General features: G+C 39.4%; 1 protein-coding gene across 5 annotated transcripts in view; it reads left to right on the top strand.

Moving 5' to 3' along the window:
* The first annotated feature begins 4019 nt into the window (after positions 1-4019).
* MIB1 (MIB E3 ubiquitin protein ligase 1) overlaps positions 4020-27664 on the top strand; it is a 155739-nt gene continuing 132094 nt past the window's right edge. Inside the window, exon 1 of one of the 5 annotated variants that reach the window (XM_064294654.1) lies at positions 4020-4216. Coding sequence is in view for 4 of the 5 variants with exons in the window: in XM_064294651.1 (XP_064150721.1) it covers positions 4889-5117 (229 nt within the window). In the remaining variant the exon portion in view is untranslated. Of the gene's footprint in view, positions 4217-4812; positions 5118-27664 lie in introns of those variants that run through there. The other 4 variants (XM_064294651.1, XM_064294653.1, XM_064294650.1 and 1 more) reach the window with 4 other exon arrangements.

Here is a 27664-nt window from a genome sequence, read left to right as displayed (position 1 = left end):
GAGTGTTTAACAAAGAGAAATAAGACACAGCACTATATGGGTTACAGTCTTAGCTCTATCTCTTAACTTTTTCTATAATCCTGGATAAGTTAATTAATCAGCCTTGGTCCCATTTTCTTCATCTCAGATATGGGGATCAGGCTAATTTGAGTTTTTTTTTTTAATTTTTATTGTGCTTTGAGTGAAAGTTTACAAATTAAGTCAGTCTCTCACACAAAAACTTATATACACCTTTTACATACTCCCAATTGCTCTCTCCCTAATGAGACAGCCCCACTCCCTCCCTCCACTCTCTCTTTTCATGTCCATTTTGCCAGCTTCTAACCCCCTCAACCCTCTTCCCTCCTGGCAGGGATGCCAACATAGTTTCAAGTGTCCACCTCATCCAAGAAGCTCATTCCTCAACAGCATCCCTTTCCAACCCATGTCCAGTCCAATCCCTGTCTGAAGAGTTGGCTTTTGGAATGGTTCTGTCCTGAGCCAACAGAAGGTCTGGGGGCCATGACCACTGGGGTCCTTCTTGTCTCAGTCAGATCATTAAGTCTGGTCTTCTCACGAGAATTTGGGATCTGTATCCTACTGCTCTCCTGCTCTCTCAGGGATTCTCTGTTGTGTTCTTTGTAAGGGCAGTCATCGGTTGTAGCCAGGCACCATCTAGTTCTTCTGGTCTCAGGCTGCTGTAGTCTCTGGTTTATGTGGCCCTTTCTGTCTCCTGGGCTCGTAATTACCTTGTGTCCTTGATGTTCTTCACTCTCCTTTAATCCAGGTGGGTTGAGACCAATTCATGCATCTTAGATGGTGGCTTGCTAGCATTTAAGACCTCAGACGCCACTCTCCATAGTGGGATGCAGAATGTTTTCTTAATAGATTTGATTATGCCAATTGACTTAGATGTCCTCTGAAACCATGGTCCCCAAACCCCTGCCCCTGCTATGCTGGCTTTTGAAGCATTCAGTTTATTCAGGAAATTTCTTTGCTTTTGGTTTAGTCCAGTTGTGCTGACCTCGCCTGTATTGTGTTATCTTTCCCATCACCCAAAGTAGTTCTTATCTTTTCTTTTTTTCGAGTTCTTATCTACTGATTATTAAATACCCCTCTCCCACCTTCCCTACCTCCTCCCTCGTAACCATCAAAGAACATTTTCGTCTCTGTTTAAACTATTTCTCGAGTTCTTATAATAGTGGTTTTATATAATATTTGTCCTTTTGCAACTAATTTCACTCAGCATAATGCCTTCCAGATTCCTCCATGTTACAAAATGTTTTACAGATTCCTCACTGTTCTTTATCGATGCATGAATATACCATAATTTATTTATCCATTCATCTGTTGATGGGCACCTTGGTTGCTTCCATCTTTTTGCTATTGTAAACAGTGCTGCAGTGAACATGGGTATGCATATATCTGTTTGTGTAAAGGCTCTTATTTCTTTAGGATACATTCCAAGGAGTGGGATTGCTGGATCGTGTGGTAGTTCTATTTCTAGCTTTTTAAGAAAGCACCAAATCGATTTCCAAAGTGGTTGTACCATTTGACATTCCCACAAGCAGTGTAGAAGTGTTCCAGTCTCTCCACAGCCTCTCCAACATTTATTATTTTGTGTTTTTTGGATTAATGCCAGCCTTGTTGGAGTGAGATGAAATCTCATTGTAGTTTTGATTTGCATTTCTCTAATGGCTAATGATCGTGAGCATTTCCTCATGTATCTGTTAGCTACCTGAATGTCTTCTTTAGTGAAGTGTCTGTTCATATCTTTTGCCCATTTTTAAATTGGGTTGTCTTTTTGTAGTTGAGCTTTTGCAGTTTCATGTAGATTTTAGAGATCTGATGCTGATGGGAAATATCATAGCTAAAAACTTTTTCCTAGTCTGTAGGTAATCTTTTTACTCTTTTGGTGAAGTCTTTGGATGAGCATAGGTGTTCGATTTTTAGGAGCTCCCAGTTATCTAGTTTCTCTTCTGCATTGTTAGTAATGTTTTGTATACTGTTTATGCCATGTATTAGGGCTCCTAACATTTTCCCTATTTTTTCTTCCATGATCTTCATTGTTTTAGATTTTATATTTAGGTCTTTGATCCATTTTGAGCTCATTTTTGTGCATGGAGTGAGATATGGGTGTTTCATTTTTTTACAGATGGATATCCATAATTTGAGTTTTTCATACTTCTGCTAAGTTGTACTCAAGACATTTTGATGAGGTCCTATTGCTGTTGTTATTTATTGCTATTGAGGCCATGAAAGTGTCAGAGGAAGGGAAGAGCACAGGTAGACTCCAGCCTTACTGCTTCATCTAGAATACCTAGTTCTTCTTATAGATCAAATGGATAGGATAAGAACGAAGGGTTGGGGTGGGGGGAAGAAAATGTCTGGACTAGATCACTTAAGATCCTTTTCCATTGAAAGGAAGTACAGATCATCATTTAAGGGTAAATAAAATTCAAGGGTATTGCAATTTATCTCTGATTACGAGTTGGAATCGACTTGATGGCTAAAGATTTTTTTTTTTTTTTACTATAAAGACCTATTTTCATATTAGACTATGTCATAGTAAATATAAACACAATTAAACATTACTGATGTAAAATGCAAGGTTGCACTATTAAGGGTCTGACATCTCAGCTGGCCTTTACTTGAATCAATTTATCACACAAAGTCAACCAAAAGTATAACTCTTTAACAGTGGCTGTATTTTATTCTAGAATCTTATCAAATTATTAATTCATTTGATCAGTTTAACTGGCTAACAAACAAAGAAAGAAACCAGAAAAGATCCGAAGGAGAGCATGAAGAGTTGGTAGAGTAGAAATCCACAAGAGTGTTCTTTTTTTCTCCAATGCTTAAAATTTAAATTACAGTTTTAAAATATTTCATTGTGTTTTAGGTGAAAGTTTACCGTGCAAATTCGTTTCTCATTCAAAACTTATACACAAATGGTTTTCCAACATTGGTTGCAATCCCTGCAATGTATACATAAGTGTTCTTAACTGAATAGGTGCGGTTGAGTAACTCTGGGAACAGCACATTTAAAATTTCCAGGGTGAAAATATTTTGAAACACAGAGTAAAAATTTGGCGATTCCGAGCAAATATTTTAACTGTTTAGACTCCAAATTTAGCTTTATTTGTACTTTATAATTGGCATTTTCTTCAGTTTTTATTTACATGAAAATTAAGACCGTTTTACTTATTTCACTACATAGCAATTCATCGCTTCCATTTTACACTGTCTTGTCTTTTCCACTTGATTTGACTCTGCTGGAGTATTCCCTTCTCCTTACCCAAACCCAAACCTTCTCCTTAGACTCTAGCAAAAATCTAACAGTTCACACTAACAGTGTATCTGTGTTGGGCTTTGAGAACAATGGTTTTAAACTCTACGCATCATAGTGTCATTTAAGTAATTGCAGCCAGATACCACTCTTGTAGTCCTTATCTTCAAGGTTGCATTTTGCAATTTGGGGCTGAATTATGTTGTGGGCGGGAGTCGTTATCAATCGGCAAGTGCTTGTAAGCTCTTTCCGGAGAGCTTGTGCTGTTTGGAGCCCATTTACCACCTTGACTTCGCAATAAGCCAAGACAAACCTTCCAAAAGGCTTTATCCTTTGCTTATATCATTCAGTATCATTCTGCTTAATTTAAAAACATATCACTAACCACCCACTCTGGTTTGAAGTGTTTCCAGTTTACACATACAAAAACACAGGTCGCCTTTAACCTGTTCTATAATCCATCCTATTCCCTGCCCCTGTTCAAAAAAAAAAGAAGACGGAAACAATACGAATCCCAAATTCACACTGTGTACACCATACAGCTAGATACACCGGAATTTAACCAAAGACAGATCTCATCATAACTACAGAGTTTCAGTAGGCGCGCTCGCACCCCAACCCTCACTTCCTCCGGCCCCACCTCCCGGCCAGCCCGGAGGAGCTTCTTGCCCCGCCCCTTTCCTCACAACCAATGGGACGCGCCGTACCACCAGTCGGCGACAACTCCAGGGGTCCGCCCCTTCGTCGGCCCGGCCGGGCTGGGCCTCCACCCCGTTTTTCCGGGCCGTGAACATGCGCACGCTCGTTGGGCCGGGGACCGACGCTTAGGGATCGATTTTCTTCTCCTTTCTTTCCCTAGTCGCGCGACTCTCCGAAACCCTTTCCGCTCTATTATTGCCTGAAGAGCCCCCTCCTAGTCACTCGGAGGAGCTGCAGCTCCGGCGTCCGGTGCGTCAGTACCCGGATGTGGAGCCGCTCTCGCCCGGCGGGGACTCTGCGGCGGGGAGGAACGCGGCGGCGTGCGCGGGGGCAGGGAGAGGGGGGCCTGGGCCCGGGCGCTCGCCGGACGCCGAGAGGTACCACCGCTGCCCGCGGGGGAGGCGGCGGCGCCGACGCTCGGGCGCCGACCCTGGGGCGAGGGCCTGGCGGAGAAAAAAAGCCGGCAGCTAAGTTTGCTTCCCGCCGCCCTCGCCGTCCCCGCCGGGCCAGCCTCCCCCGGCCCCCCGCACTCCCCGCGCTCCCGGCCGGGCGATAGCGTGGTCTCCTGGCCCGGCCGCGGAGCCCGGAGGAAGCGGGGGAGTCCCCGCCCACGGCCCCCTCCCCCCTGCCCGCCCGCCCGCCGCAGCCGCCGCCGCCGCTGCCGCCGCCGCCTTTGCCTCCGAGCCGCTGCGGTCGGGTCTCAAGCCCGAGCGGGGGGCGCGGCGGCGGCGACGGCGACGGCTGGGCAGCGGCTGCGGGCTCTGCGGGGACCGCGCCGCCGCCCCCGTGAGTTACTCCCACGTCCCCCGGGGCTCGCTGCCGCCCCCGCCGGCGCCGAGGGTCCGGCCCGGGCCCAGCTCCCTCACGGGCCCCCCGGCAGCAGCGGCGGCGGCAGCAGCGGAGCCCACCGCCCGGGCCCCGATGAGTAACTCCCGGAATAACCGGGTGATGGTGGAAGGGGTCGGGGCCCGGGTAGTGCGCGGCCCGGATTGGAAGTGGGGGAAGCAGGACGGCGGCGAGGGCCATGTGGGCACCGTCCGGAGCTTCGAGAGCCCCGAGGAAGTGGTGGTAGTGTGGGACAACGGCACCGCCGCCAACTACCGCTGCTCCGGGGCCTACGACTTGCGCATCCTGGACAGCGCGCCCACGGGTAAGCCGCGGCCACCTGGCCCCGGGCCTGCGAGCGTGGGGACAAGGCGAGGTGGGTTGGGTGGCAGTACCGCGGGCGAGAGCCCCCAGGTGGAGCGGCTTCCCTCCCGGCCGCGCCCCGCAGGAGTGAGCGGAAAGGGAAAGAGCCAAGGGGAATTTTAACTTCAATGCCTAGTAAACAAAAACTTGCAGAAAAGACCTCCCCAAGGGAAATGATGGCAGCATCATCACCAGGATGCTTTCAAACCTGGAAGACACAAAACGTCGGCCAGACAACAGACACCGTTCCTTTCCTCCTCCTCCTCTTCCTTTGGGAAGGGTTCTAGAGAGGCCTGTCTAATAGGCCATTGAAATTAATCAGCCACCCAGTGATGACTGTCTGAAGGGAGGCTTGCCTTGCCATATGGTGCTCTGTTGACCGGTACAATACCGAGGGGCCTTTGGTACTACCTCAGATTTGTAGATTTGTTTTTTTTTGTTGTTGTTTTGCCTGTAACACACACAACGACTTGATGGAGTTCGGTAGCCAGATGGTACTTGGGACACTGTAGAATGATTTTTCGTCAATATTGTTTAAATTTTTATGTGTATATCCTAGGGGAAAACAGCCTAAGCTGTTGAACCATTTCTTTGTGTTACTTTTTCCAAGATAGGTGACACTTGACATTCTTTATTTTTTTTGTTAATATTCCGTCTCATGCTTAAGGTTATGCCAGAGACTTCTTTACTCACTCAGCAATGAGTCAGTGTCCTTTTTGATTCACTAAATATCAGGAGTCTGTTTGTTATTATCTCTACAATTTTTACATAATATGATAAACAGAAAGCTTGCTTTCACAGAATAAACGTCTATTTTAATATATTCATTTTCATGTAGACAGCCTTAAAATTCTGAATAAAACATAGATCAAATTTAAAATTTGATACTTTTCAGAGTACCTAAATGAACAAACTCTAAGGCGTTATTTTAAGGCTGGATCCCTGGCTGCGTAGTGATTAAGAGCTGTGACTGCTAACTAATAAAAGTTCAGCAGTTCCAATCCATCAGCCACTCTTTGGAAACCCTATGCGGCAGTTCTGTTCTGTCCTGTAGGGTCTCTGTGAGTTGGAACTGACTCCACGGCAACGAGTTTAGTTTTTTTTTTTTTAAGGCATTGTGATTGTTTTACTAAGCTTAACAAATCTCGAAATTCGTTCATAGTTATTGTTACCAGCAGTAAGTTATGAAATAACACAAGTCAACTCAGTTTTTGAGCAGATAATTCGTAAAAATGTGTTCGGTTTATTAGCTAATTTTTTGAACATTGAAATGGATGTTTGTACGTGGCCAAATCGGAAAAAAAAAAAAAAAAAAGGTACAGTACAAAAAGAGGCAGCCATTGTTACTAGTTTCTTGTGTATTCTTACAGAATACTGTGAGTATTGCAAGCATGTATGTTACTATATTGTAAATCTACTCTCCTTTTTAAGCACAAATAGTAATAAACTGCATTCACTCTTCTGCACTTTTTCTTTATTTCCCTTAATAATACATATTGACGATTGTTCCCTGTTAGCACATGTAGGACTACCTTATTCTTTCATGGCTTCATAGTATTCTAGAGCCTGGACACAGGGATTTATCTAACAAGTACTTTATTGATGGGGATTTATGTTGTTTCACGTGTTCTTATTTATAATGATGTAGTGCGTATATCCTTGTGCATATGTGTTGAGTACTTCTGAAGAAGTGGAATTGCTGTATCAAAGTGTACGCATAGTTAAGATTTTGGTAGATGTTAACTAAATGTTTGTGGAGGCATTTTACCAGTTTGCACTCTTAGCAGCAGTGCGTAAGGCATATGCTTGTTTCTGTACTCTTAAAATTGTGTTACCATGCTAGCTCAAGCTCATGTCTGACCACAGGTCAATAATTTTTCTTCCAACTGTTTAATAATTGGTGTCCTTTGGCATTTTATTACATTCTGTAAGATTTACTCAATATTTATTATAACGAGTAATTGGTACTTATTTATATAATAGTCAACATTTAAAAAAATTTAACTTTTCATTTTGAAGTGATTTCAGATGTACAGAAAAGTTGCAGAACTAGTAAAAAGGGTTCCATTACAGACCAGAAAATTAACATTAATACAGTACTATTAACTAATCTAAAGACCTTATTCACATGTAATCAATTATCCCACAAGTGTCCGTTTCCTGGTCTAGGATCCAATCCAGGATTACACATTGCATTTAGTTGTCCTGTCTTAGTTTCCTCCAGTCTCGGACAGTTCCTCAGTCAGTCTTTGTCCGTGACACTTTTGAAGAGTACTAACCAATAGTATTGTAGAATATCCCTCAAATTGGGTTTGTCTGATGTTTGTTTCCTCATGGTTAAATTCAGATTATGTATTTTTGGCAAGAATACCATATGTGCTTCTTAGTGTATAAGTCATATCTGAAGGTTCATGATATCCATATGTCTCATTAATGATGACATTAAACCTGACTAAAAACAGGAATTCTGAGACACTTAATTGTGCTCATGCAGAACCTGTACATAGACCAAAAGGCTGTCATTTGAACAGAACAAGAGGATATTGCCTGGTTTAAAATCAGAAAAGGTATGTGTGAGGGTTGTATCTTTTTACCATACTTACTCAATCTGTATGCAGAGCAAATAATCTAAGAAGCTGGACCATATGCAGAAGAATGCGGCAACAGGATTGGAGGAGGACTCATTAACAACCTGTGATATGCTGATGACACAACCTTGCTTGCTGAAAGTGTAGAGGACTTGAAGCACTTATTGATGGAGATGAAAGACTACAGCCTGCATTGTGGATTACACCTCAACATAAAACAAAAATCCTCACAGCTGGACCAATAAGCAACACCATGATAAATGGAGAAGATACTGAAATTGTCAAGGATTTCGTTTTACTTGGGTCCACAATCAATGCTCATGGAAGCAGCAGTCAAAAAATCAAAGGATGTGGGCAAATCTGTTACAAAAGACCTCTTTAAAGTGTTCAAAAGCAAAGGTGTCACTTTGAGGACGAAGATGCGCCTGACCTAAGCCATGGTATTTTCAATTGCCTCGTACATGCAAAAGCTGAGCAATGGATAAGGAAGACCAAAGAAAAGTTGATGCATTTGAATTATGATGTTGGAGAAGACTGTTGAATATACTGTGGAGTGCCAAAAGAATGAACAAATCTGTCTTGGAAAAAGTACAGTCAGAATGCTTCTTGGAAGTGAGGATGGCGAGACTTCACCTCATGTATTGTGGACATGTTATCAAGAGGGACCAGTCTCTGGAGAAGGACATCATGCTTGATAAAGTAGAGAATCAGTGAAAAAGTGGAAGACCCTCAAGGAGATGGATTGACACAGTGGCAGGAACAATGGGTTCAAACATTGCAATGATTGTGAGGATGTCAAACACTGGACATTGTTTGTTCTGTTGTACATAGGGTGGCTGTGAGTCAGAACTGGCTCGACGGCACCTAACAACAACACTTTTACCCACTATTGCCTTCGCATCGTCATTGCAGTATTAACATGAAAAAGGCAAATAATATCTTAAGATTATTGTGAAAATACTTATGACCTCAGTAAGTCCCAGAGACAGTGTTAGGGTCTTCCCTGGGGATTTGAGGAGCACACTGAAAATCACTGCCCTAGTGAGAATCTCTCATTGAGCACAAAGAAGCTTATATAAGAATGTTCGTAGCGGTATTGTATGTCAAAGCAAAAAATTAGAAAAAAACTTGAATGTCCATTGACAAGAGAGTAGATAAATGAACTGTGTGAACTTGTACAGTGGAGAGCTGTATAGAAGAGAAAGTGACTGTTAAATCAAGTTGAAAAGAAAATCTGTAGTATATTAAGTTGCAAAACAATACTGTTTATTCTTTAGGGCAGGGGTTCTCAACCTTGGCACTATTGACGTTTTGGACTGGATAGGATAATTCTTTGCTTTGGGGGTCAGTCCTGTGCATCGTAGGATGTTTAATAGCATCCCTGGCTTCTACCGACTAGATGCAGAAGCACCCCCTTTCCCAGTTATGACAGCCAAAAAGATCTCCAAATATCGCCAAATAGCCCCTGGGGGCAAAAGTGTTCCCTCCCCGCCCCATTGAGATTTATTGGTTTAGGGATATGAAGTGTGGTAAAATGTATACGTAACTACGTGGAAATTGTAAATACAAAGTTCAAAGAAGTGGATATCATTAAGGTAAAAAGCGGTGAAGGGAATGTCATGCAGTTGGAGGTACAACAGGGCTTTAACTGTTTTGGCAATATTTTATGTCTTAAACTGAGTGGTGAGTACATAGGTGTTTGTTTTATTTACCTGTTTGTGTGCTTGACATATTTCATAGTTAATTAAAAAAATACACTCTTATATTTACCAGAAGGAGAACAAGGTTGCCTTTGATTGTTCATACTTTCTTTCTTCCCTGCTTACTCTGCCACAATTTATTGCAGTGTGTTTGGGAATTAAGAAGTGAACAACTATTCTGTGAAACTTTGAGTGGTGAAAGGACCCTGGAATGGTTGGGTCTCTGTGAATCTTTCTGATACTTTATCACCGTGTGTTGGAGATTTTTTCTTGGGGTTGTATGTGGTGTCTGTACTTTTTGGCATATACTTTATATTTTTCTTTTAGGAGTCACATGATATTTTTGAATTTATGGCCCAGGATAGCCAAAACTTGGGAAGACTAGCATTTAGTATATAATCGAATGATATATAACTTAAAAAAAAATAGTGTTGCCATCGCTGAGAATATACACAGCAAAACATAACACCAGTTCAGGTTTTTACACGTACAATTCAGTGACATTGATTACATTCTTTGAGTTGTGCAACATTCTTGCCCTCTTTTTCTGAGTTGTTCCTCTTTTATTAACATAAACTTACTGCCCCCTAAGATTCCTGTGTAATCTTTCGAGTTGCTGTTGTCATTTGATTCCATAAGACATTTTTTACTGGTTAAGCTATTGTTTGGCTTTAAGAAGACTTCAGGGGATGTTTTGGGTTTAAGGTTTAGATATTGTCTCAGGGCAGTCATTTCAGGGGCTCTTCCAGCCTCTATGGCTCCTGAATATTCCATGAGAATTTGAAATTCTGGTCTATACTTACCCTCTTTTGGTCAGGATTCTTCTACAAAATCTTTGATCAAAATGTATGGTAATGATGGCTGGGCACCATCCAGTTCTTCTGGTCTTACAGCAGAAGAGGTAGTTGTTCATGGAGGCAATTAGCCACACGTTCCATTTTCTCCTCCCATACCTGACTCTCGGTCTTCCTCTGCTATTCCAGATGAATAGAGACCAATTGTTGTGCCTTGGATGGCTGCTTGCAAGGCTTTAAGACCCCAGGCATTATGCAGTGAACTAGGAGGTAGAATGGGAGCACTAACCGTGATATTAGAACTATTAACTGGAATGTCCCATGAAACCATGATCCTAAATCTCCAAACCAAGGAACCAAATCCCATGAGGTGTTTGGTTATACATAAGCAGCCTCAGCAGCTGCTCTTTTTTGTTTGTGTTTTTCTGAATATGCCTATCATATAACTTTGATTAATTTCGGCTTTTTACAGGTGTACGATTTATCGACAGCACTTATAATACTTGGCTGTGCCGCCCTTCCCTTGATTAATTAGATTTTTCCATTGCTATAAACAAACTCAGTACTCCATAAACAGTAACCCCCACTCCATTTCTCTCCCTTCTTCCTATCCCTTGTAACCGCTAATAGAGTTTGCCTTTTTTTTTTTTTATCTTTTATGTAAGTGAGGTCATAGAATATTTGTCCTTTTGTGATTGACATTTCACTCAGCATAATGTCTTCAAGCTCCATCCATACTGTACCCTGTGTGAAGACTTCAGTTCTCCTGCAGGCTGAGTAGTGTTCCATTGTATGTATGTACCACATTTTGTTTATTCATTTGTCTGTTGATGGGCATTTATGTTGTTTCCATTGTTTGGCTGTTGTGAATAGTGCTGCAGCGAACATTGGTGTACATGTCTCTTTTTGAGTCTCTGCTTGCAAGTCTTTTGGGTATATACCTAGGAGTGGAATTGCTGGGTCATTTTATGGTAGTTCTATTTTTAGTTTTTTGAGGAAGTACTGCTTTGTTTTCCACATTTTGCTTTCCCACCAGCAGTGGGTAAGGGTTCCAGTTTCCCCACATCCTCACCAACATTTTTTAACTTCTTATCTTGTGCCCAGATATATTTGGCTAATTTGTAGTATGCAGAAGGATTATGGAAATATGCATGTTTTTATTTAATTACTTTGGAGTTAATTTTGTGAGGTTTATCAAGTAGGTATAGTTGATCCTTTGTCATATAGGGACTGATTTTATAGGGTTTGGTGAGAAAAATTTCTACTTTTGCTTTCGTAGTCACTTAACTGCAGAGTTATATTGTTACCAGAGAGAGTGGAGAAAATGAATTTGAACTTCATGTTAAGGTTCTTGCTATTCTAACAAAAAGTTAGATTTATTCAAAACTAGTTTCTGGTCACAGTTGTCCAAGCTGTTGTAGGGGCAGTTCTTTGTTCTCTTCCTCTACCTAACTCAAACCAAACTTACTGTGGTCAAGTCGATTCCGACTCATAGCGACCCTATAAGCCAGAGTAGCACTGCCACATAGGGTTTCTAAGGCTGTAAATCTTTATGGATACAGACTGCCGCATCTTTCTCCTTTGGAGCAGCTGGTGGGTTTGGACTGTTGACCTTTTGTTTAGCAGCTGAGCAGTTTAACCACTGTACCACCAGGGCTTCTTCCCCCACCTCTAGCAAAGAATATTTCCCAGACTGTGGATGGGAAAACTCCTTAGATGTTTGTGCTCCGTTGAAGTATTCAAAGTGCTGACCCTGAGTTAAAAAATGACAGATTTTCCTTTTCTGAGACTCCTTATTCTGTTCTTACCTGTATTCTAGAACTATAGGAGCAAAAGGTATTGTTAAGGGGACAAAACCTTAGGAGAAAACAGGGCTTGTGGGAGTAATGTTTGGGCAATAGGGTCCTGACCTGATTGATGAAATATCATGAGCTCTTTCTTACTAATGGCATCTGCAAGGAAAATTTGGTTTTCCTGTAGATCCTACCTATTTTAAAGAATAAAATTTCTTGCTCTTTTTATCTCCATCTGCTAAAACTTTTTTTTTTTAAATTATGGAATTCCATCTTGTTAATAATATTTCCTGTTGATCATAGCTTGATCGAATCAAGGTCCTTAAGAAATCAACCAGTAGACCCCCCATATGAATGGTTCTCAGGTTTAGCACCCGAGGACCTTTAAAATGTAGGTCCTGATTCGGTAGGTCTGGGATTCAACAGAGGTTATTTCTAACAAGCTCCCAGGTGGTGGAGATACAGCTGGTCCATGGCCACTTTGAATAGTAGGACACTAAATGGCTTGCTTGTCTACTTCAGATGCACAGGCCCTCTGTCTTCTCCTTTTCCTCTCAGCAGATTCCAAGCCTTGATTGTTTGTCAGTAATACATGTCTTCAGTTTTAGAGAGAGTCCTTATCGGACAGGGAGAAGAGAGTGTAAAACTGAGATTAAGTAACATGTAACAGCTTTCTAATATATGTATTTTTTTTGCAGCTATAATGCTGTCTTAATATATTTCTGGTTCTGTACTTGACAGCCTTATCCCACTGATTAGATATTTCCTTTTGGGTATGTTCCTAGGTGGCCACCTACCAGGGTCTCTTCTCTACCCTCTTTAATTGCTATCCAGTGTGGTCTCAGTGCACCCTGTGCTTCCATTACAGTGGATGTCTTGTTTGTCTTTTGCACTATGTTATTACTTTGAGGGGAAGGTGTGTGTTATTCTTATATCCCCATCTTCCAGCAGTGTTATGGCTCTGAATGAATATTTTCTGAGTAAAACTCAGTATTGCGCTTTGCACTTTTCAAAGAGCTTTTGTCTTATTTAATATGTGGGTAAATATTATCCTAAGACAGATAAAAGGGAACAGGCTCAGTGAGATCACATAGCTGGTGAATGGCAGATGTTAGGATGAAAAGTTAGCTCACTGCTCTTTCCCTTGTATCATTTTCTCTTGCATTTATAGTACAGTAGTTCAGAAACAATCACCATTTGTAGTATTTTTCTGTGGGAAATTGATTATGAAATTTAAATAACCAACTTAGAAATGAAGTTTTAGGTTCTGCATCCCACTTTGGTGAGTGGCATCTAGGGTCTTAAAAGCTAGCAAACAGCCATCTAAGATGTATTCATCGGTCTCAACCCATCTGGAGCAAAGGATAATGAAGACCAGCAAAGAAACAAAAATATGAGCCCAAAAGACAGAAAGGGCCACATAAACCAGAGATTCCATCAGCCTGCGACCGGAAGAACTAGATAGTGCCTGACTACCACCGATGACTGCCCTAACAGGGAACGCATCAGAGAATCCCTGATGGAGCAGGAGAAAAGTGGGTGCAGACCTCAAATTCTGGTAAAAAGAGTAGGCTTAGTGGCCTGACTGAGACAGGAGGGACCCCAGAGGTCATGGCCCCCGGACTCTCTGTTACCCCGAAACTAAAACCATTCCCTAAGCTAACTCTTCAAAGACTAGACTGGACTATAAGACATAAACTGATACTGGTGAGGAGTGTGCTTCTTAGCTCAAGTAGACATACGAAACTATGTGGGCAGCTCCTGTCTGGAAACGAAATGAGAAGGCAGAGGGAGACAGGAGCTGGTTGAATGGACACGAGAAGTACAGGGAGGAGAGAAGGAATGTGCTGTCATATTGTGGGGAGAGCAATTAGGCTCACATGATATAGTGTGTATAAGATTTTGTTTGAGAAACTGACTTGAATTGTATATTTTCACTAAAAGCACAATAAAAAAATAATACAAAGAAAAAAGAAGTGAAGCTTTGGTCTTACTCTCTATGAGTCGAAATTGACAGCACCAAGCAACACAACCCACCAAAAAAATCCATTGTCATCGAGTCTATTTTGATGCATAGCAACACTGTAGGACAGAGTAGAACTGCCCCATAGGGTCTCTAAAGAGTGGCTGGTAGATTTGAACTGCCGACCCTTTGGTTAGCAGCTGAGCTCTTAACCACTGTGTCACCAGGGCTCCAGCAACGTAACACCTGTTTTAAGTTGGCAAATGCTTTAAAAAAATTCTTGTCTGATTTTTATTTTCTCATTGATTTTAGCTGATTAAACTATTCTAAGTGCATTTCTATGATAAAAGTGTTCATGCTTATTGTAACAAATTTGGAAACAACTAAAAATATAAAAAAGAAAAAGTTGCCCTTAATTTTGTTGCCCAGAGTTGACTATTTTGGTATATTTTCTTTCAAATGCATTTTTTGCCCAGTTGAGGTCTTATTGTATATTTAGTTTTGTTTCATGCTTTTTTTTCCACTTGACACATATGTTTTCTGTTTAAATAATATACTAAGTACTACTTATATGGTCAAATAAGGTAACAGTATTTTTCTGTCTCAAACTTGCACACTTACACAGAGAAAGATACATATGTACTCCCTACCTCTTTCTCCCCAAGGGTGTATACCAGTATGCTGTTCTTCAGCTTTCTTTTCTCACTAATTTTCTGTTTGACATTGTTCTATGTGAGCTCATGAAAATGTCTTACTCTTTTTAGTAGGTGCATAGTATTTAATAGGTACAAAATATTTTACTTAACTCTTCGACTTCTGATGCATTTTTTTTTTTCCATTTTAAAGAGTGCTGCAGCAAGCATCTTTGTGTATTTATATCTTTGTATACTTATTTTAAGCTTCTGTGAATGTCTTGTAAATGACATGGCTAGATTTTGTCTTCACTGAACTTGTGAACCTTTGACATTTAATAGAATTTAGCTTGTTTATATTTATTATGATTATATATGTATATTTTTAATTACTGCTTTTCTATTTTCATATACATATTACCTCACTGCCCCTTAGGATTTGGAAATTTTATTTCCTTTTTTCTATCCTCCTAATGCTACCTTTTAATATTTAACAGACTGGTTAGAGAATTAATTTTCTGCATGTGTAAAAAACTAAACAGTCTCTTTAATTTCCCCTGCCCTACACATCCTCCTCTTTCTGTTGCCCTGGTTTTATGAAAAGTATCTGGAAAAGTAGTCCGAAATCATTGTGTTTTTCCCCATGGTAAGTACATGATCGTTTTGTGTTTTAGGGTTTGTTTTTAAAATTGCATTAAACTTCACAGTTACACTAATAATTAATTGGATTAAAAATTTGGGGGCTTTTTTATTACTGTCTTATATCAGATGCTTTCCCCTTTTTTCATTTTTTCCTTTTGCTGGAAAAAGCCTTTTTCTTTAATTTTTTGAGAAAGAGTAAGTAGTTCGGGTCCGTGCAGGCCTGAAAATTGTTTTATTTTATCATGTTTGCTACCCCTTCAATCTTGACTGATAATTAGGTTGTATATGCAATTCCAGGTCCAAAATCCTTTTCTCTGAAAACTGTGTTCATTAACTTCTAGAATTTTGTGTTGAAGATGAGAAGTCTTATGCTGGTTCATGGTATGATTATTTTACTAACTTGGTTAATGTAACACTTTTGTTGACTATTGCACTTTTTTCTGTGTGTGTGAGTGTGTGTGTGTACAATATGTGAAAGGTAGTTTATTTGGCATCCTGTAAGAAAACAGGTCATTTCTGTGAAAGAAAGTTTTTGCTACCAAAGCAGGTAATCGAGCTGCATGTAAGGCGGTCAGATCATCCAGCTCCCGCTGGTGAGCCCTTGCTAACAGGGTTTTTTTTTTTTTTTTTTTACTTTATTGGGGTCCTTAATGTTTTACAGTCTCTTTGTAGGAAACATTCTGCTTAAAGTCCTGGTCATCCCTCACACTCTTGAAGCCATCCCTTGGCAGAAAGTATGACACTATCATACCTCTCACTGTCAGATCTTGCCCAGTATTCAAATTACTGAAATCCCACCTCACTTAGAAGGCGTCTTTTGTTTTATGAGGAAACCAGAAAACCAAACCCGTTGCTGTCAAATTGATTCCGACTCAAAGCAACCCTATAGGACAGAGTAGAACTACCCCATAGTTGGCTTATTAGTATTTATGTTAGTATGTGTGGCCAGGGGTTGCATAGATAATTATATTGCCTTGGTTGATAGAAAAATTTCTATTAGACGTTAGAATTGGGATGGCTTTCCCCTGTATCTATGAAATGATGGATTACATCAGTTTAAATATAAGTTGTCCTCTAAACCAAAAAACCAAACCCCGATGCCATCGAGTCGATTCCGACTCATAGTGACCCTATAGGACAGAGTAGAACTGCCCCATAGAGTTTCCAAGGAGCGTCTGGCAGATTTGAACTGCCGACCCTTTAGTTAGCAGCCATAGCGCTTAAGCACTACACCACCAGGGTTTCCAGTTGTCCTCTAGCTTTGAAAATTTGATTAAATGTTAACAGTAAAGTGCTAATAACTAATCCGTAGCTAACTCACAGTTAATCTGGAAAGAACAAATTAAAAAATGATACCATTTTTCCTCAGACTGACAAAAATCTAGGAATACTGTTGTTGCTGAAAAATGTGAGAAAATCAGAACTCTCAGGCTATAGGTGGGAGAATAAATTGGCACAACCTCTTTGAGGAAGAAATTAGCAACATCTCGTAAACTTAAAAAATGTACGTACCCTGCAGCTCAGAAAATCTGCTCCTAGGTGTGTGTCTATGCGATTCTTAGACATGCACCTACAGAGAGAGATGTGTAAAGAAATTCATTGCAATATTATTTATAATAGTAATAATTCAGAAACTACTAAAAGTTTGCAAATAGGGTAGTAAGTATATTATGTTACTGTCATACGATAAAATATTATTAGTTAAATGAAAGAATTAGGCCTGTATTTACCAAATATATGTTAAAGGTAAAAAGCAGGTTTCAGTGGGATACTGAAGACACTATGCTTTTTATGTACATTAAAAAATCTAAAATTTACATAAAAATGTCTGTTGAAAAGGGATAAACACAGACTAGAATGATGTTTAACTTTTAGAAAGAGGAAGAAAGCAGGATGGGATGGAGATTTGAGCTATATCTGTAATTTCCTGAAAGATCAGAGCAAACTTGGCAGAATGTTAATGTGTTAAATCTGGATGGTGAGTATATTAACGTCTTAAGTGATTTTGTACTTTTTTGTTTCATGAACTATTTCAAAATTAGAAAGTTTTAGAAATTATAGCTTTTTATTAGGTATAAAAACCCATTGCTGTCGAGTCGATTCTCATAGCGACCCTGTAGGACAGAGTAGAACTGCCCCGTAGAGTTTCCAAGGAGCGCCTGGCGGATTTGAACAGGCAGCCTTTTGGTTAGCAGCTGTAGCACTCAACCACTGCACCGCCAGGGTTTCCTTTATTAGGCATAGAATGCTTATTACCAATACGCTTGCAGTTCATTACACAGTACTGTCATCAGTGTTGCGAATGTTATGCTTGTATTTGCTTAGCTGTGTGTATGAGGCATCCCCGCTTTTTTTCTTGACCAGCATCTTCATCTTAAGCACCCCCACTTTGTTCTTATGTGACCCCACTGACGATAGTGCCAGGAGTGGGCACGTGATCCAAACTGGACCGGTGTATACATTTCTAAGAGGGATTGGAAGTTCCATAAGTGCTTTCTATGATTAAAAAAAAAAAAGTAGCTGCTGTAGAATATAATGTTTTATGTAGTATTAGTATTTTCATTCTTATGTCTGAATACAGCCAAATTCAAGGAACACAACAGTATTTCTCAATATCCACTTCACTATATTAAATGAAGGACAGTAATTTACCGTGTTTATAACTAAAATCATATGAAAAATATATATTCTCTAAAGTGGTTCAGGGAACCCTGGTGGCATAGTGGTTAAGAGCTACAGCTGGTAACCAAAAGATTGCAGTTTGAATCTACCAGGCACTCCTTGGAAACCGTATGGGACAGCTCTCCTCTGCCCAGTAGGGTCGCTATGAGTCAGAATCTACTCGCCAGCAATGATTCAAGCCAAAACTGATACTTAGCATCTTTAAATATTTTTTTAGTTTTGATGACTGTCTAGTGATTCTTTGATAGCCCAGGTAGATTTTTTTTGTTTTAATTTTCAAATGCCTTATTTCAGTTTCTCTTAAATTCACTACAGAATTGAATTTACTGAGAAGCACAATGGTGGAAAGTTTGGAGTGGGAGATAATCTGAGTTTAAATCCGAGGCCTGAAACTTTGTAATTATGTGATGGTGAACAAGTCATTTAACTCCATGAGCCTGGTTAACTGTAAAATGAGGGCTACTAGTATTTATCTTTTAGGATCGTTTGGAAAATTTAGGTGATAGGTCCGAGTGCCTAGCTCATAGCAAGTGTTTCATAAAAGCAGCCGTGATTAATTCCCTTATGTAGTTTTATGTTGCTGGATCATAGAGTACAGGTGATTACTAAAGGACGGTTTGCCTTTTATAATGTTGCAAGTTTCATGTAAGTAACATGCTGGCAAAAATTACATGCCATTGTACAAATTTATGACTATAATGCTTTTAGCTTCTAATCATTTTTATATGAAAGTTTTTTTTGAATAATCAGATGAGATAATTTCTGCCCCCTGGGGAAAGTATTTTCATTCCATCTAGTTTTCATGTTTTGCACTGCTGAAGCATGATCAGATTTTTGCTTTTTCAGAGGACATTCCTTGGCTGCAAAGCAGAAATAAAACCCTGCATCTAATTGAGTTCCTTGAGAGGTTTCTCTTTTGGCATATTTTTTGCTTCTTTTTTTTCCTCGGTTTTTACTCTTGGTTTTATGTTAGGATAAAACCAGTTACTATCAAGTCAATTTCAACTCATGGTGACTTTGTATGTTTCAGAGCATAACTGTGCTGCATACGGTTTTCAGTTGCTGTGATCTTTTGGAAGTAGATTGCCATGCTTTTTTTTTCTGAGATGCTTCTGGGTGGATTTGAACCATCAACTTTTTTGTTAACAGCCCATTGTTTGACCGTTTGTGCCACCCAGGGACTCTTTATGTTATGATAATAGAATGAAATACTGGCTCATGCTTTGTTGAAGACATATTAAGTGAAGTATCATATCTCGTACAGCTAAGAGAATACTTGTCATATATTTGATCGAAAAATATGTATATATGATTACATATAGCAAATGATGAGTTGTTATAATATGCACATAATATGTGAAAACTGTCCAAAATTTCCATAAAAGTTTTAAAAATTAAGCTTTTCACAGGTCAGGTTTGTAAAAAGTTTAGGTAGAAAAATGCAAGTGAATGTCTTAATTTCTAATGACTTCTTTTGTTTTTAGTGAGTGGTTTGATTGTATGATCAGTTTACCTAGGCATACTTGACTTTGGGAAGGATCTGTATAAAGATCCTTAACACTTAACACTCTTTTAGAGGAGTAAAAGTCATTAATGTCTGCAAGTGCACGTCCCAAGAAGATAGCAATAACATTAATGTTGATTAATTAATATTATATAGCACTGTTTTGAACCTTTACATGAGTTCTTTCATTTAAGTTCCATAAGAATCCTACGAGGAATGAACAACAACAACAAGAGAAACCACTGCCATCGAGTTGATTCTGACTCATAGTGACCCTATAGGACAGAGTAGAATGGCGCCATAGGGTTTCCAAGGATGGATTCAAACTGCTTACCTTTTGGTTAACAGCTGAGTTCTTAACCACTGTGCCACCAGGGCACCAGTGAGGAGTAGATACTAAAATTATCACCATTTTACACATGAAGAAACTGAGGCCAGTAGACTAGAAAATTTTTTTAAATCACTCTCCTAATACTAATCCTATCAGGAATAATTGTGCCTGTACTTCCATAAATTTATGTTCATAGATCATATCCATCTATGATTGTACTAACTTAGTACATTAATTAAAAAATTGTACAAAAATAGAAATTTAAAAACTTTGCTTTCCATCAAAATATGTTCCTTTGACACTAAGGACACAAGATAATTACAAGCCCAAGAGACAGAAACGGCCACATGAACCAGCGACTACATCATTCTGAAACCAGAAGAACTAGATGGTGCCTGGCTACAACCGAGGACTGCCCTGACAGGGAACACAACAGAGAACCCATGAGGGAGCAGAAGAGCAGTGGGATGCAGACCCCAAATTCTCATAAAAAGACCAGACTTAACGGTCTGACTGAGACTAGAAGGACCCCAGTGGTCATGGCCCCCAGACCCTGTGGTGGCCCAGGACAGGAACCATTCCCGAAGCCAACTCTTCAGACATGGATTGGACTGGACAGTGGTTTGGAGAGGGATGCTGGTGAGGAGTGAGCTTCTTGGATCGGGCAGAGACTTGAGACTGTGTTGGCATCTCCTGCCTGGAGGGGAGTTGAGAAGGTAGAGGGGATTAGAAGCTGGTAAAATGGACACGAAAAGGGAGAGTGGAGGGAGAGAGTGGGCTGTCTCATTAGGGGGAGAGTAATTGGGAGTATATAGCAAGATGTATATAAGTTTTTGTGTGAGAGACTAACTTGATTTGTAAACTTAAAGCACAATAAAAAAAAAGTTCCTTTGTTTTTTAGTGAGAGCAGTGTGATTGTTCTTTATTATTTTTGAAAATCTTGGTTCAATATCTTAGCAAGTCAAGTCTGAGTCTAAGTTCAGTTTATTTCTATTCTTGATTTTATTATCTGCTGTAGCTAGAAAGGAGGCCTCACAGATGTGAGTGGAAGAAGTGCATTTCTGATTTATGTATGCTGGTCATTAAGCCGTTCTGGTCTCTTGGCTTCAGACCTACCCTTCATACTCTGCACGTATTCTCCTTTGCCAGTTGGATCCCTGTTGGGTCTGTGTGAGCATTTGATTTCAGTTTGCGTGTTTCCAGTGCCACCAGAACCAGCCTTAGTGTGCACCCATGAGAGACAATAGCACCAGCCAGTTGGCCACCCCTCATTAAAGGTCTCGATCCCAGCTCCATGGGGCTTCTCTTTTTAGCCTCTTAGATTTTAATAATCCCATTTTTTCTTTGTTTCCCCATTCTAGAGGTGGCGTGGTTTCTCCCTCCTGACTGAATCCTGACTAATAAATACAGTGTGCTAAACCTTGGTACTCTGTTTTCGGTCCCATTTACCAGTGAAGTAAAAGTTTGTATTGAAATTGAGATGGTGATTTTCCATGGCCAATAATTTCTTAGAAACTAATTGGAAGGTATTTCACTTTCATATTTTGAACAAGTGAATTCAAGACCCTCTGAAGTTTAAAATGAAATAAAAAATAATTGCAAGCGTGCAGATATGAGGGTTTATTGGTGATGTGCATAATTTTCATCATTAAAAAGGATACAGTCCCCAAAGCTACTTACCTAGGCACACAAAAGCTGCAGCGTGTCTTAATATGTTACAGGCAGACACCAGTGAGGGCCTTGTTAATCCCTCCAGGTTCTCGGACTCTCCCTCACCCTCGGGCTACCTTGTGGTCCATGTGTGATGTGATTATTTATGGGGACCCAGTGAGCGCTTGTGTCAGTGTACCAATTTATGAGTAAAACTTAATTTCATCCTTAGATTTTTAGCGAGCAAGTAAATGTGAAAGTAGAAGTTTTAATGGACCTCTGCAACCTCTTATTCAGAATGCTTGGGCTGAGGTTAAACTTTCAGATTTTAGAACCATAATACGATGTTTGCCACGTAGTAACACCAACATTGGGGTCACAGCAACACACTAGGGTCAAATACATTAATGTTTCTGCAGTGCAGCCTATGACACTAAAGACTGTATGCTGTATATAGGCTATTGTTTGTTCAGGCCAGATTTTACCACTTAAGTGAATTTGCTGCCAACTTAATAAAAAAATTTTTTTTCTTAGGGTTTTTTTGGGTCTTGGAATTACGGATTAGGCAATGTAGATTTGTATTTTCTCTTGCACTTCAAAGGACCATCTTTTGTATCTCCTAGGTCATGTATTTCACTTTGGGTACCATTGCTGTAAGTCACCAAGAAGGAGCTTAAGTATCTTAAGTACCTGCAGGAAAATGGCTGTTTTAGAACATTCTTCCTTGTTATCTTTAACCCATTTCTTAACTCTCTTGCCATCATGTCCGGGAGATATGGTTGCCAAGATTGAACTATCTCCTCAGGTAGAACTAGGAACACAGCAACAATTTTTATATTTTCACACCCAGAGATTAGCTCCATGTAGAGTCAACAGGTTCTTGTGCAATAGTCTGGTACCTAAATTATCTTTAAAATTTTATTTCTGAGGGAAATGGGCCCTGAACTCTGAACAACTGGATTATAAATGAATTTGTAGAATACAACTAAGATAAGGTGGGGTTTAAATAAGTGGAGGAGTTAAGTGTCATAAATAGTGGAAAAAGGCAGATGGTCCAGACATTGATTTTCAGCTTTGGAGAATATATATATATGCACGCACATATACTTACATATGTGTGCATATATATATATGTATGTATACGTATATATACTTAAGCAGATATCCCGTTGTCTTCGAGTGGATTCCTACTCCTAACAACCCTATAGAATAGAGTAGAACTGCCACGTAGAGTTTCCAAGGCTGTTAATCTTTACAGAAGCAGACTGATGGATCTTTCTCCGGTGGAGCGGCTGGTGGGTTCGAACCACCCACCGACCTTTTCGTTAGCAGCTGAGTGCTTAACCACTTAAGTTGCTCCTTAAGCAGATATACCTTTGTAGAGATTTGCTTTCGTTAAAATTAGTTTATATTCTCTGAGCACACTCATGATACGAGTGTTTGGTTTTCTCATAAGAGTGATGTTTGGTAGGCTTCGTTTTACTGATGAGAGAACAGGCCATAAGAAATAAACTAACTTGCCCAGGATTTCACAAGTAACAAGTTAATGGTGGGGATTCCAATCCTGGTCTGTCAGTGTTCAGTTTTTCCCCTTTTGTAACATTTGTCTCTGAGCTGTACTTCTTCACTGTAAAATGATGTTGGACTAGGTCAAGGTACCCAGGTGTTCCGCTCCTCAAGTCAAATAATGAGTCTTTTACCAGTTAGCATAATGAAAAAAGAATTAAAATCGGTAAAATTATTAATTTTATGGTTCACCTCATTCATTTTGTACCCCTATGTAACAAATGCTAAATAACAAATATATTACTAAAACTGCCAATTATATTCCTAGTTTGACTACTTGTTTCTTTTGATTGTGTGCCCACATGGTAATAAAGTATTACTGTATTATAAATACAAGTATTTTACAGAGGCCACAAAAATAGATGAGGGAATAACTTGTCCAGCAGAAGAGATGATGAGAGGAGGTATAGACTATGGGCGAGACACCTTCAAAGACATTTTCTTAACATACAGTAAGAGTTGGAAGTAGATGGTGTTTCACTCTATGTACCCTATTGAAATGGACTGAAAATGGATAATCTTTAAGATTTTAAAAGTATCTCTTTGAGACTTATTTATATATTAAAATAGGATTTAAGAACATGTTTTGAATGCAGTAGGTTGAATGGGGAACATAGTGCCCTAGATATGTAATTATTCTTCGGATAGGATCAGAGAGAAATACGTAAAAAAAACCCTGATAGAGAACTCAACAGAGAAACCATGAGGGAGCAGGAGAGTAGTGGGATGCAAACTCCAAGTTCTCGTAAAAAGACCAGACTTAATGGTCAGACTGGGACTGGAGGAACACCAAAGGCCATGGACCCCAGACCTTGTGTTACCCCAGGGCGGGAACCATTCCCAAAGCGAACTCTTCAGACAGGGATTGGACTGGAACAGGGGATGGAAAATGAGACTGGTGAGGAACAAGCTTCTTGGATCAAGTCGACACATGAAACTATGTTGGAATCTCCTGTCTGGAGGGGAGATGAGAGGGCAGAGGTGGCCAGAAGCTACCCGAATGTACACGAGGAGAGAGCAGAGGGAAGGACTGTGCTGTCTCATTAGAGGGAGAGCAATTAGGAGTGTATAGCAAGGTGTATGTAAATTTTTGTGTGAGAGACTGACCTGATTTGTAAACTTTAACTTAAAGCACAATAAAAATTAATTTAAAAATAAATAAATAAATCTGTCAAAAGATGGTCCACCAAAAAAGAAAAAACCCTGATAGAGTGAAGTTTTGTAAGCATACCAGCTTGGGTTTGAATCTGATGCTGTCCCTTACTATCTTTGTGTGACTTCAGGCAGTTTACTTTTCTGAGCCTCAGTTTCTTCATCTATAAAATGGGGATAATAATGTCTACCCTTTAGGATTGTTGGGAAGATTAAATAAGAAAATGTACCTAAGGCACCAAGCTTGGTACTGATAAATAATAGCTAGTATTATTAATGGGGAGTCCTGGTGGGACAGTGGTTAAGTATTTGGCTGCTAACCAAAAGGTCAGCAGTTTGAATCTACTGGCCGCTCCTTGGAAACCCTGTGGGGCAGTTCTGCTCTGTCCTGTAGGGTAGCTATGGGTCAGAATTGACTTGGCAGAGGTGGGTTTGGTTTGGGTTTTATTGTTAATGGAGTCCCAGGGTGGTGAAAATGGCTGACTTGCTCGGTTGCTTACCGAAAGGTTGGAGGTTTGAGCCCACCCAGAGGCACCTCGGAAGAAATGTCTGGTGATCTACTTTGAAAAATCATCCATTGAATATCCTGTGGGGCACAGTTCTCTGACACATATGAGGTCTCTGTGAGTCAGAATTGACTCAAAGGCAACGGGTTTAGTAGCACTAATAATAACAATTGTAATTATTAAGTTAGAGTTTCTCAAGAGTAAGGAATGTGGAATATAACAACCAGCTGGCAGGTCACAAAGGCCTTGCCCTCATTAGGAATTTTAATTAAATTTGAGACAACTACTGAATCATTCAAGTGGTTTGATGGTTCAAGGAGAGTAAGATGCATACTCTAGTTGGCTAACCTACCCTAATCTCTGTAATATTTTTTGTCACATTTGATTTGGGGTTAAAGCTGAAAGAATCCATAAATCAGAAATAGAATTCCTTGACTGGTTGAATGACATCAACAGACAGTTATGTGACAATAATTACATTTGAATAATGGTTAGTGGCTCATGAATTCTTTTTTAATGTTAAAAATCTTTTAATTAAAGCAAAAACTTAGGTGGTTAACTAGGTACCATACTAGTGTAATAGGGATATTTATTTTTTATTTTAAAAAGTTTCATAATTACCTAATATTTGAGGTATCCAAAATATGTAAACAAATAATATAACAAACACTTGTGAACCCATCTAGAAACAAAACGAACTAATGTAGTTGAAATGTCCTGTGTACTTCCCCGTTGTAGTCCCTTTTTTCCCCCTCCTTTTAAGGGCTACTGTCCAGAAATTAGGTGTTTTCTTTTTTAAAACAATTTCCATGGGTTTCTTTACATTTATGCTACTTAATGTATCTCTAAACAGTATTTAGTACTATATTGGCAACTCTTTGTATTCTGTAATTTTTTTTTTATATACTCAGCATAATATTTAAATGATTCATCCATGATGTTGATTGTATGGGCTTTTGTACATTCATTTTAGATGTCAGGTAGTATTCCATAGTATACCTTATATATGTATCCATTTTCTTGCTAACGAACAATTATGTTGTTTATTTTTTACTTTTATATAAAGTAATAGTTTTTACACCTATTATGGTGATCTGTGTTATAGTGTTTCATATACTGAACTGCTCATAGTGAGAACTCTGGTTCTCTCAATCGTCTTCTCTATCTAGAAAATTTAAAATTTTTGCCTGAACAGAATTTGAGCTGTTTTTATTGGCTCTCAAGAACTTGTGGTTATGGATCTTGAGTAGCATGTTCTCGTTGTAAAATTTTCCAACAGAAATCTTTAGCTGTGTAAATTCTCTAAGTTATTGAACTTAGGCAAGGTGCCATTAAAACTTAGAGCAGATGGTCATTTGAGTGTCAGTGGAATGAGTCAGACGCCATCACCAGGTGGTCCATTTAACGATGGCAGATGTCTCCATAAAGCTTAGCCAAGGAGCAGCATTAACTCTCCAGGGCAGCATGGTATTTGCTAGAAAGGAGCAAAGGCACTAATGGGGTTAGTTAGGGAGTTAAATGTCATGAAATGAAGTTTTTGAGGAATAAGTTGTTAGGGCTAAGGAGGTTTAGACTGGGAGGGGGTGGTTTTAGATGAGAAAGAATTGGGTGCATATAATGAAGGGAAACAAAAAAGCTACCAAAGTTGATCAGTAAATTGTTAGCCTTGTTTATTTTCTATTCCTGTTTTATGTTTCTTTAAGTATCAGCTTCTGTTTTAAAGTAAATGAGTTACATCCTCGTTTGAAGTTCTGTAATGCTCATTTTGGTAGGGGAGTAAATAGGTTGCTTTGCTTACTTTCTTCAGTTCTTAGCATTAGTCTGTTTCACAGCTGTTCAGTAGCTTTGTTGGCATTTGAACTGTGGGAGCCAAGAAAGGATTTGGATGTGCTTTTGTGTACGTTAATGGCTTTCCTGAAGTATTCTTTAAAACCGTGAACTATAGAAGGTTTTTTTTTACCAGTTGTCATTGTGTGTTTAAATAGTTCTTTTTAAAGAAGCTGGGACACAGATTATGAGCTCATGAATGATGTTATCTTTGTACTTTGTGGAAAATGATCCTAGAGATGAAAATATTTAAATAGGGGAATAGTGGAAAACTGGACTTTTTTTGTTTTGTTTTGTCAAGTTGGGGAGGTTGGGATACGTTTTCTCTCTCTCTCTAATTAACCAACCCTTATTGGAACATTTGCACAGTTAGTTTACGATTAACTTCCAAATGCATAGTGGATGCCAATATGTTTAGCACATTTTACTTTTTTGCGATGGTGGAACTAAATAGGTAACCTATTTTAGATCTTGTTGAGAAGCTTAACCATTGTGTAGATATTTAGTATTACTGGTATTTGATATTATGATTTTTTTTTGGTCATGGTGCTTTCTCTGGTAAGACATATGTAGTTATTGGACTTTAGCTTTAGGCCTGTGACAACCAGGAGTATTTACTTAGATGAGGTACATTTTTTTTTTTTTCATTAGCATGAAATAGGTCAGTGGAAGGGTTAAAAGAAATAAAAACCATCTAAGTAGCAGTTACATACTCTTTTATTTAAGTAACTGAATCTTGGTTTCTCTAAATATTTACTTATGGCCCCTCATGTTTTTGTTTGTGTCTAACTTTTAATTATAAGGGACATACACCAGCATCTCAGGTGCGTTTGTGTCTAACTTTTAATTATAAGGGACATACACCAGCATCTCAGGTGCTTATACTGTATATTAAATGCAGCTATTCTCCCAGCTGCTTCCTAGAAAATTTGGGAAACGAGAAAGGGTAATCCCATTTTCACGTTTCGGGGATCATCTTTCTAGTTTCTCTGTGCACACGGCACATGCATTACATGTATTATGTAAATTATTTGCCAAAATGGTGTACTGTAGTTGTTTACAAATTATGTACTTTATTGAATGATAATATATTTGACCATGACAATAACATTTCTTCTACAGCATGGTTTAGTAACTCTATAGAATTCCCTTCCATGGACTGCCATAAGTTATGTATAG

This window comes from Loxodonta africana, chromosome 11 (genome assembly GCF_030014295.1).
Source record: "Loxodonta africana isolate mLoxAfr1 chromosome 11, mLoxAfr1.hap2, whole genome shotgun sequence".
Classification (NCBI taxonomy): Eukaryota; Metazoa; Chordata; class Mammalia; order Proboscidea; family Elephantidae; genus Loxodonta; species Loxodonta africana.
Note: the sequence above shows the minus strand (reverse complement) of the source record. Positions and strands in the feature narration are given on the sequence as shown.